This window comes from Poecilia latipinna, unplaced genomic scaffold (assembly GCF_001443285.1).
Source record: "Poecilia latipinna isolate Pla-1442-1.1 unplaced genomic scaffold, P_latipinna-1.0 Scaffold475, whole genome shotgun sequence".
In the NCBI taxonomy this organism is placed as follows: Eukaryota; Metazoa; Chordata; class Actinopteri; order Cyprinodontiformes; family Poeciliidae; genus Poecilia; species Poecilia latipinna.
The window spans coordinates 260,887-270,999 of NW_015113091.1; the positions used below are offsets into that span (position 1 = coordinate 260,887).

General features: G+C 44.7%; 1 protein-coding gene across 1 annotated transcript in view; it reads right to left on the reverse strand.

The window, feature by feature from the left end:
* col12a1b (collagen, type XII, alpha 1b) overlaps positions 1-10,113 on the reverse strand; it is a 144,018-nt gene that overhangs the window by 111,594 nt on the left and 22,311 nt on the right. Inside the window, exons 9-11 of the mRNA XM_015039518.1 lie at positions 8,936-9,226; positions 8,236-8,838; positions 3,190-3,468 (exon numbers count right to left, since the gene is read on the reverse strand). Of these exons, the coding sequence (XP_014895004.1) occupies positions 3,190-3,468; positions 8,236-8,838; positions 8,936-9,226 (1,173 nt within the window). The remainder of the gene's footprint in view (positions 1-3,189; positions 3,469-8,235; positions 8,839-8,935; positions 9,227-10,113) is intronic.

Consider the following 10,113-nt stretch of genomic DNA (forward strand, 5'->3'; position numbering starts at 1 on the left):
AGCGCTAACACCTACTCAGCGCTAACACCTGCTCAGCGCTAACACCTACTGAGCGCTAACACCTACTCAGCACTAACACCTGCTCAGCGCTAACACCTACTCAGCGCTAACACCTGCTCAGCGCTAACACCTGCTCAGCGCTAACACCTACTCAGCACTAACACCTGCTCAGCGCTAACACCTACTGAGCGCTAACACCTACTCAGCGCTAACACCTACTCAGCGCTAACACCTACTGAGCATGCTCAGTGCTTCACCCTGTGGTTTAACAGGTAACCTTCCCTTAATGAAGGCTGAGCCTGAGAGTCTGTATAGCTGCATCACTGCAGCTCTCTCTGCAGACTCAGCCTGGCGTGATTTAGGATTTGGTATTCTGCCAGAGTTTATAAGAGCAATTACTGTAAACCTCAACCATTAGCTGAGCTTCAGAGGCCATAAAAGCTGATCGTTTTAAAGGATCAGCGTCTCAGGGCCACCCTTTAAAACTCCGCAGACTCAGTCATTAAGGGATTTAAACATGAATGTTTGTCTCACATGTCAACATTAGACATTTAAGCACAGATCAAGAAATAATAAATCCATTTCAGCTCTGCATGTCAACAATAAGTTATTACTCCAAACGACACTCTAAAAGACATCAGAAGCCTCATTCAGTTTAATCATTCTGATGCATTTTACAGTTTAACTTTAAGGTTTTTTCCTGATTTTCCCCCAGAATGTTCAGCTTAGACAATGATGGTGGTTCTAACCCAATTAAATCCAGTTCTCCTCCCAGCCACTGCCAGAGGTTCCTGTCCAATCAGAGCCCCGAGTGCACAGAGCCACGCCCACTTTCATCCACTCCCAGTAAATTTCAGCTGACTGGTTTTGAAAAAACTGGACCTGAAGGCTCTGTTGGATCCATCAGAGTTCGTGCACGAGAAAAATTAACAGAAAAAATGGTAGGAATCACCATGGCAACCACTAACTTTAAGGGTCAGTAATCCCCTGTGTCAGCAAAGCCCCGCCCCCAACCAAAGTGGGTGGAGCCAAGAGACACTAAGGGGCGTGGTCAGGGCGAAGGAAGCCCTGTTGCTAACTCAATGAACATGTAGCAACTTAAACAAAAAAATGAGCAACAAATATACATGTGCTCTTTTAAAATAGCAACAAATCTGACGAGTTTTTTAAAAAGAACAAATCCATTTGACCTTTTGAAAAAAATTTTAAAAAGCTAATTTTTTTAAAAAAAGCAATAAATCTAAAGATGTTTTTTTCTAAAGTGACGATTCCAGCAAATTTTTATCAAAACAGAAACAAACAACGGATCTGATTTTTTTAAAGGTGATTAGCAACACATCTAGATGAATTTATCTGCAAAATAAATTCATTTGTGATTTAGTTAATCTTTAAGTTTGAAAAAAAGGGCGCCAATCACCATAGCAACTGGTGAGTTCAGGGACAGTACAAAGCCTGCAGCAACAGGGAAACGGGTTGTCTAGAACCAGAACACGGTTCGTCCTGGCCCGGACGTTTCACAGCAGAACCGCTTTACGGCTGCTGGACCCGACCCAGAACCAGAAAGGCAGGCAGAACCGTGTTTCTCCTCTTCTTGACATTATTTCATGTCCATCATGTCTGCATTTACACCCGCCTCAGAAACTTCCCAGCTGTTTCATTTTCATAAATTGTCCATAAACAGGACAGTAGAGATTAATGTCGTTACTCTGACATGAAACGAATGTTTTACAAAACGCGGCGCGGATCCAAACCGGCTTTCTGGCATCAGTCGCAGAAAACCAGGAAAAAATCTTTCCTGTGCATCGGAGTGGAAACTTTCCCTTCATCATCCCGCTGACCCGGAAACCCAACTCCCAGCTGCTCCCGCGGACCAGCACGCTCTTTATACTGGGCCAACTGGGAGAGCAGCGCCTCCAGCAGCAGCTGCTACTGGAATAACTGCTGCTAAAAAATCAGTTAAATCAACCAGTGAGTCATTTTTACAGCGCGCTGTTAACACTTACTGATCATTACACAGCACGGCTTATAGCTGCTTGATCCCAGAACCGGGCCAGGGACAGAATCCGGACCAGAACCGGAGCAGCACAGCGGACGTCTGGAGGAAGATCCTCCACTCGTTACCATGGCGACCGGCCCACTCCGATGCCTCCGTCTGCTGCTTGTCAGGGCGGTCCAGTCCGACCCGGAGCCTCCTGGGTGGCGTCGCCGGGTCAGGAGGTCAGCAATGTGTGAGGCCCCGCCCCTCCCCTGGGGTCGTAGGGCAAAGGTCAGCAGGAACGTCCAGAGGATCTCCAATCAGGACGTTTACAGCTTCAAAGATTAAAGTTTGGTTTTACGGGCTGCGGGTCGGAACCACTCACTGGGCTTTTAGTTCTGGACCCGGCCAGGAGGAGGAAACGGCGCCGCTCTAAAACTGTCAGACAGTTTACTGGAAACCCAGCAGAACCTTCAAAGAGTCCGGAAACATTCCAGCCGGAGCTTCAGTGGCTCGGTTGGTTCTGTTGGGCCGAACGCGGTCGCCCTGACCTGAACCGGATCAAACAACCCGACCCGTTTACATTCCTCACATGAAAGGCTGCGCTCACAGCAGGACGGTTGGACTCGGTCCGGTTCGGTCCGGTCCCAGCAGTCTGAACAACCCGATCTGGTCCGCTCTGTGGATCTAATTATGACGTGAACTGTTTCCAAGAGTCTGAATGTTTAATCAACGGTGACATCATCAGCGTGAGACAAGCGTCTTAATTCAGCAGCAGAAGAAGAATCTGGACGTAAACGACTGAAATGATAATAATAAAGTGACGGAAGTAGCCTGAGTCGGTGAACGCATCACATCCCAACCCCACCACTGCTGATCCGACTCCATATGCAAACAGAACCAGAACCGGGTCAGAAGCTGCAGTCAATGCTAAAAGCCGCTGCTATTAGCCGTTAGCTTTTATCAGCTTCCTTCACCTGGCGACCGTCTTATGGCCGTGCTGTCGCTTTACAATCCATCGGAGACGGCGGCCATCTTCAACCTAGCGCTGCCGGGGGAGGGCAGCGCTTGTAGAGTGGTGTGAAGAGTGGCCTAGTCAAAGTGTGACCCTGTCTGAACAACATACTTTCCACAGATTGAATGATAAACCGTCCGGTCACTGGGTCAGAGGTCAAACGGAAGCAGTGTGTGCGCTGTGGTTTTCTGGTGCGTACCTTCTGTGGTCGTCTCGTAGCCGCTAACCGCTAGGCTCTCCCCTTTGGGGTACTGAGCCGACACCCTGACTTCGTAGCGGGTCAGAGGGGTGAGGTGGGGCAGGACGGCGGTGCGGGTGTCCCCTGGGACAGACATGGACACGTAGTGTCCCTCTGCGTCTTCCTCCGGCTTGAACTGGACCATGAAGAAGTCCACGTTGTCAGCGTCGATCTCCCAGGAGGTCCTGAAGCTCCTGGAGCCGATGTCAGAGAAGGCCAGGGCTCTGGGCTGGACGAGTTCTGGAGAGAGAGGCGCACAGTTAGACGTCCTGCTAACAGAACCGGGCCGGATGGACCCAGAAGACGTTTTAACAGAACATTTATTATTTCATATATTCATCAGATTCTGTTTGATTATGAAAGGGGGATTACTGCGAGATTATTTAGAAAAGTACGGACTGTCCTCTTCATGTCTAGGGAAGGCAGAGCATCTCCAGTCAGAGGCTTCTTCAGTCACTGTAACGCAGACTGCTACAGGAGATCTTTCCTGCCAACAGCCATCACCATCTTCAATAACTATTTGAAGGATCTAAATTAATGAGGTACAAAAACATTTAATTTCTCTTTGGGATTAATAAAGTATTTCTGAATTTGAATTTTTATCAAGATTAAATCATTTATTTATCATCGTTTTGTGATAAATTGAGAACAAAAGCAACATTTAAAAGTTATATAAATCAAATCATAAATGACATCATACAGGTAACGTTCATAAGAAACTTATAGGTTTCCTTCATGGACCTTCAACAGAATTTTAAAAACTTAGCTGTGCTAACAGCTAACTTTGTTTTTTGATTTATTTTAAAATAATTATTACAATTCAAAAAGTTTTGACCACAGTTTCTTTTTTTTTGATTGAGAAGTTTGTTTTTTGTTTGAAACTAAATATTTCTTGCAAATCTTAAAGTTTTGATCACAATTTAATTTTTTTTGTTTGACATGATTTTTTTGACTGAATAATTGTGAATCGTGGTGTGAATTGAGGCAAAGCTGGTAGTTTGATCAACACGTCAGGAGGAAGGAGGTATGGGTGGATTTTGAAGCAGCTATTTCCAACTTTTATAAATCCCTCCGTCTGTGACGTAGGGTTACGGTTAATAACTGAATAACTCCCGACGTCCATTATGGCTTCAGTTGCAAAGGGTCAAAATCCACACCATATTTAGCAACAGCTAACACGAAAGCATTATGCATGTATGGTATGTAGCAGAAGCTAATGCTAAATCACTGTAGCACTGTATTTGGTGGAAGCTAAAGCGCTAACGTTAACCATGTTGATACCACCGTGTGTCAATCACAGCATTTCCTTCAGCCTGTTATTTCGGCCTCAATGGGGTCAAAATTCATAATTACAGAATCAGTCGATACTAAAACTTCAAAACAACTTAAACTTTACAAAACAGCCAACAAAACCAGAGCTTTATCTTATCTGCATCTTATCTTTAACTTCCAGATACATTTCTAGCCATCAGATTTTGTTTCATGTATTTTTGACGTCATGTTCTAACTGAGTGGTTTCAGGATTACCGTGTCGCCTCCTGTGATTTTCAGATTATCCTTCAGAAATTACAGGTTAGCTATTTGTAGCCAGCTTCTGTAGCCGGTGCTCCATTAGACAGTTATTCTCTGAAACGTAAAGGTACAGAGTCCGTTTGGGCTTTAGAAGATAAATCACTTGAAGTAGATCAAACTGATGATGTCTGTTCATAAATCTGGACATAAAGTTTACCAAACCAAGAAATTGGCTTGTTTTTAATAACCTTTGTTTAAATATATCACCTGGTGGAGATCCATTAGCTGGCATATTCAGAGCGGAGTTGATTCGGGTCAGGATCATATAATTCCAGCTTCCATGCTGTGATTTCCACTCATCTGAACCAGACACCATCATCTCTCAGACGCTGAGTTTCAGCCATTTTGGGTTTTTTCTGACTACAGGCTGGATGTCTGCCAGTGGTTTTCTCCTCACCATGTGGGCCACAGATGCTTTATCCAATAAAAAGTAATAGGTGAGTTTACTTTTTAGTGTTCAGAATTAAATAATTCAAGAAAAAACAAAAATAAAGTCTTCCTTTGAAAGTCATCGCAGAGAAATGCTTTGATGGTCTTGTAAAAAGCAGATTTTATTTCATTGGATCCTTTCAGATCTGATAATGAAGGCTGCAGTTTATCCTTCTGGTCTTTATTCATCATGGCACGGTGAACACATTACGGGAGAACCCGGCCTCATCAATCACCTCTGCTTCATCTGGAAAACGTAAAGCCTCTCAATAACTCCCTGGTTCTAGGAGGCCGTTTTTCTCCGAACCAGAAGGGAGACAAACACAAATCATGGGAGCTTTCAGGAGCGCTGAAAGGAAAACGGTAGTTCAGGAGGTAGAGAGGCCGACCTCAGCTGATGGAGATGCAGAGCCTGGAGGCCCGACGGCTCCATCATGGCCGCCGCGCTCACATCCAGCCCTCATTATGTAAGGATTATATAATCAGCGATCAGAGGCGGCGTGAGTCACCTCAGCTGCAGGAACGCCGCGCTGCGTCTGAGCAGAACAAAGAACCTGCTTCAAAGTCGGCTTTTATTTACGTGACGGCGGCGACACTGAGTCAGCTGCAGAAAAACAACACTTTGACCCAGTTTTACTGTTTCCACATGCTGGACTGGCTCTGGACTCGGAGATCAAAAGGTGCCATGTGTCTTACACATCCAGGGAAACGCGGCCTGGACACAGGAAACATGAAAGCAGCGTGAGATGAGGGGCGCAGCTTTGAAGGCTGCTCGGGTTTCTGCTGTTTACGACTCCAATTAATTGTTTTGGCAGTCGAATTATTTCAGATACTCGAAATGAAATTCACATGGGCCAAAGTGAGAGGACAGTAAGGAGCAGAAAGCCTCCCTGGCTGATCCAAGGACTAAATGTCCTTCCTGTCGTCTCCAACATTAAACTCACAGAAAACTGAAGCTCAGCTCCACCTTCTCGCCTCCTTACAACCAAACTAACATTTCGGTCCTTTCCAGCCGCAGTCAGACACACAGCGGCTATGATTGGCTGCCCACCGGCCAATCAGAGCTCAGGAAGCCTCCTCTGTAACCAATGGCTGCGGCAGAAGAAACATAGAGCAGCTGGAATAAATTAAGTTCATTAAACCTGCAGGTTTCATAAAAATATTAATTCATCCCCTAATATGATTAATATTGCAACAAAATTCTCTTATTATTACAACTTTGTAATATTATGACCTAATTACTATTTTCATAGAAGAACAACTTTATTCACACATTGCTGCTACTTTGGTTTTGTATTGTTACAACTATTCTCATGTTATAACGACTATATTCTCCTAATATTACAACTTAATTATTGTACTATTATGACTTTATTCTATTTGAAATACAACTTTATTATGAAATAAAGTTTGTGAAATGTGACTTGTTTCATAATTTGTACGTGTCATCAGATTTATTTTAATGGAACGACTTTATTCTTGTATTATTTAAACTTTATGCTGCTAATGTAGAAAACTCTCCTGGATAACGGCCTGTTGCTGCGCCTCAGAGCAGCGCCTCGTCTCCAAACGAAACATTTATCATAATGTTTCAGAACATTATCATAAAACTGTTTTCTGCACAGGCGGATGTCGTCTCCAGTCAGAGTAAAAGTTCCCGGCCTCGCCGCCATTTCCATGTTCGTTTGGTTGAACAGGAAATGAGGCGTTTTCTCCGGTGGATCCAGAAAACGACTTTGGTTCTTGGAAAAGGTTCTTTGTGTGGAAACGTTCCTCGTTCCACACAGCAGATGTGGAAGTAAGGTTTCATTAAATCAAACAGAAACAGGCCTTCTCGCTGATGATCAGCCAGATTTAAAACCAGCAGAAAAAACCTGGAGCCTCTTCAACCAGCATGTCAGCAGAAACAGACGCGATCGTACAGATCACATAACGTACAGCAGGCAGTGAGGCTGAGGAAACTTTGTGTTTCCACCAGTGGAGGTAAAATACGAAGGACCTTTAATCGCTGACGTGGCTGAACCAGTTTAATGTCAACCAGTGCAGCAGGTTCCAGACTGCTAACATCACCTGGTGCTCTGACATCATTCCACACAGACGGATAATTAACTGAGCAGGAGACCAAATGATTACGGGGACAGCCTGGCTCTGACTGGAAGACCCTGAACCCCGGTTCTGACCCGCATTCCTCTGGGCGCTAATAAACCGCCGCGCAGCAACACATGGACATGTTTCACTTTACACGCTCCGCTGCTAAACCCCAGAACAGATGTTGTGACGGTTCCACATCTGTTTCCACCAACCACAGCATGGGCTCAGGTGGACGTCTGGCTCTGGAACCGGCGTGTAATTCCTGAGACTACAGCAGAGGTCAGAGGTCATAATCCTGCGTGACGACAGCACAGCTGTGTGACATGTTAAGCCAGAATCTGCCGGGTTAACAGAACCAGAAACAACCATTTCCTAGTCAGCCCAGTAGCACTGAGGCCTAGTCCAAACATACACAGATACATTTTTATAGTAGAGTTTTATATCACTAAAAATGATCATTTATAAAAACTATGGCCAGATTTGAGAAAACTGAGAACAGAGATTTATGGTCCTTCAAATTACAGTCTGCGACAAATAATGCGCTAATATTTCTACATATGTTTTAATAACTTTATATTGTGATGTTTAAAAGCAGTTTGGCGCTACACTGCCCCCTGTAGGTTTGGTTTAAAACAGCATTCAAGAGCGTATTTATGTTGGTTCATACAGATGAAAACCTTTCTGAAACCAATCCCAGTAATTTCATAAAGACAGTGTGGACAACACCTGAGAGACATGAGAGTTAAAATGGCCTCTGTGGCTTTAAGAAAATTATAAACTTATTCAGGATTTTCATAAATGAAGCTACAACAGAGATCTAACTCTGCTTCTTGAATCTCTTTCGATATTAAACCTTTTGCCGATAAATCTGAACACACCACAGCGTCATCTGCTTAAAGCGTAAATATGACTTACGTCTCTGGAAGATGCTGCGGATTTCCTGCTCGATCCTCAGGCAGATGGATTGCGTCAGCTCCTTGGATATTCTCTGGAAGGCGTCAAAGTCCTCCACCGTGTAGACGTGCGTCTCCGCGGGGGCGTTGGCGATAGCCTCCAGCTCACTTCGTACGGCGTCTTTAACGCCCACGGCAAAGATCTCCACGTCGGTGTTCCTCAGCTTGGTGGCTGGATCTTTGAAAGCGTCGGACGACTTGCCGTCGGTGATGAGGATGGTGACGCGGGGGACGTTGGCACGTGCCCCCCTGCTGGTCTGGAAGATCTTCTCCCTGACGTAGGTCATGGCCCTGCCGGTGTTGGTAGAGCCGCCGCGATACGGGAAAGTCCTCACCGCCTTGACCACGGCGTTGACGTCTTGGTGAGTGTTCAGGTAGAACTCGGTGTATGGGTCCCTGCTGTACTGCACCAAGGCGATCTGGACTTTGTTTGGGCCGATGTCAAAGGTGTTCACCAGAACTTCAAGGAAAGCTCTCACTTTGGCAAAGTTTGTCACACCGATGCTGTAGGATCCGTCAACCAGGAGCACAACGTCGGCCTGCACATCCACCCCAAGAGAGCACTCTGGATGGAAACCACAAACACAAAGTGCTGCTTTAACTCAAACAACAACAAAACATTCCTTCAGCTTTAAAAGAGTCAAACATTTTCATGGACGCACCCAGGGAGACTTTAACAGGTTCTGTCTTCTGCATGACCGTCACAGGCTCACTGGACATCAGGTCCTTCATGGCGAAAACGTTGACTTGGTACGCGGTGTCAGGAGAAAGGTCTCTGACCACCACGGAGGTCTGAGACGAGGCCAGGTACAGATCCTGCTGCTTGCTGCCGGCCATCATGGGGATTATCTGGACCCGGTAGCCTGAAACGTCTCCGCCGGAGGCGTCCCAGCTCAGCCGCATGGACTTGGAGGCCACCTCGAGGACTCGGAGGTTAGAGGCCGGATCCACGACTGCAAACACAAAACAGCTGGTTTTTATTTTGTTTCTTCTCGTCTGAAGAGTGAAAACTGCAGTAAAAAACAGAAAAACCAAACTAAAAATAAACTAAACTCAATTATAAACTAAAATAAACTCTATTAACTTTATATTATTATTGAAGCTGACTGATGATCTGAAACATGAAAGTGGTAAAAATAAGCAAAACTAGAATAACTTTTAAGGCTGTAAATACTTTTTCGCTGCTATCTCCGAGTTTAATAAAAAACAGTTCTGCTAACGCTAACCAGCTAAACCAACATGGTGTTTACTGGAAGTTAACACTAACATGCTAAACTATTTTTCAGAAGCTAACACTAAAGAACTAAACTAGCATGGTATTTAGCAGAAGCTAATGCTAAAGTATTGAGCCAACATGGCAAAGCTTCAGAAACTGATGGGTCAGAAAAAACACAGACGTGTAACTTTATTCAACTAAAAGATTATAATACAGCAAAGTAATTTAGCACTGTAAAATTAATTTAGGGGACGATAAATGTGCTAAATGATAGCAAATATGCTAATGGACTAAATGAAAAACTAGCACTGCTATTAGCAGATTAGCGGCAGTGCGCTAAAAGCTTCTGATTAGCAGTAGGTATTTATGTTTAGGATGCTTCTGTAAACGGTGATGTGATTTACTGCAGACTGGGAGAACCTGAAGCCACCGACAGGGCGGTAACCATGGCAACCCGGAAATCAATGTTTTCCCTTTCAGCTGCTTTATTATGGCTGATTAGACTCAGAAATCTGGTAATCTGTAAATTACAGGGAATCAGGCGACTGGGCAAACATGTCAGGAAACAAAGAAACTTTGGTTTTCCTGCAGCAGAGAGGAAAACAAAGACGTTTGGGAGGGGCA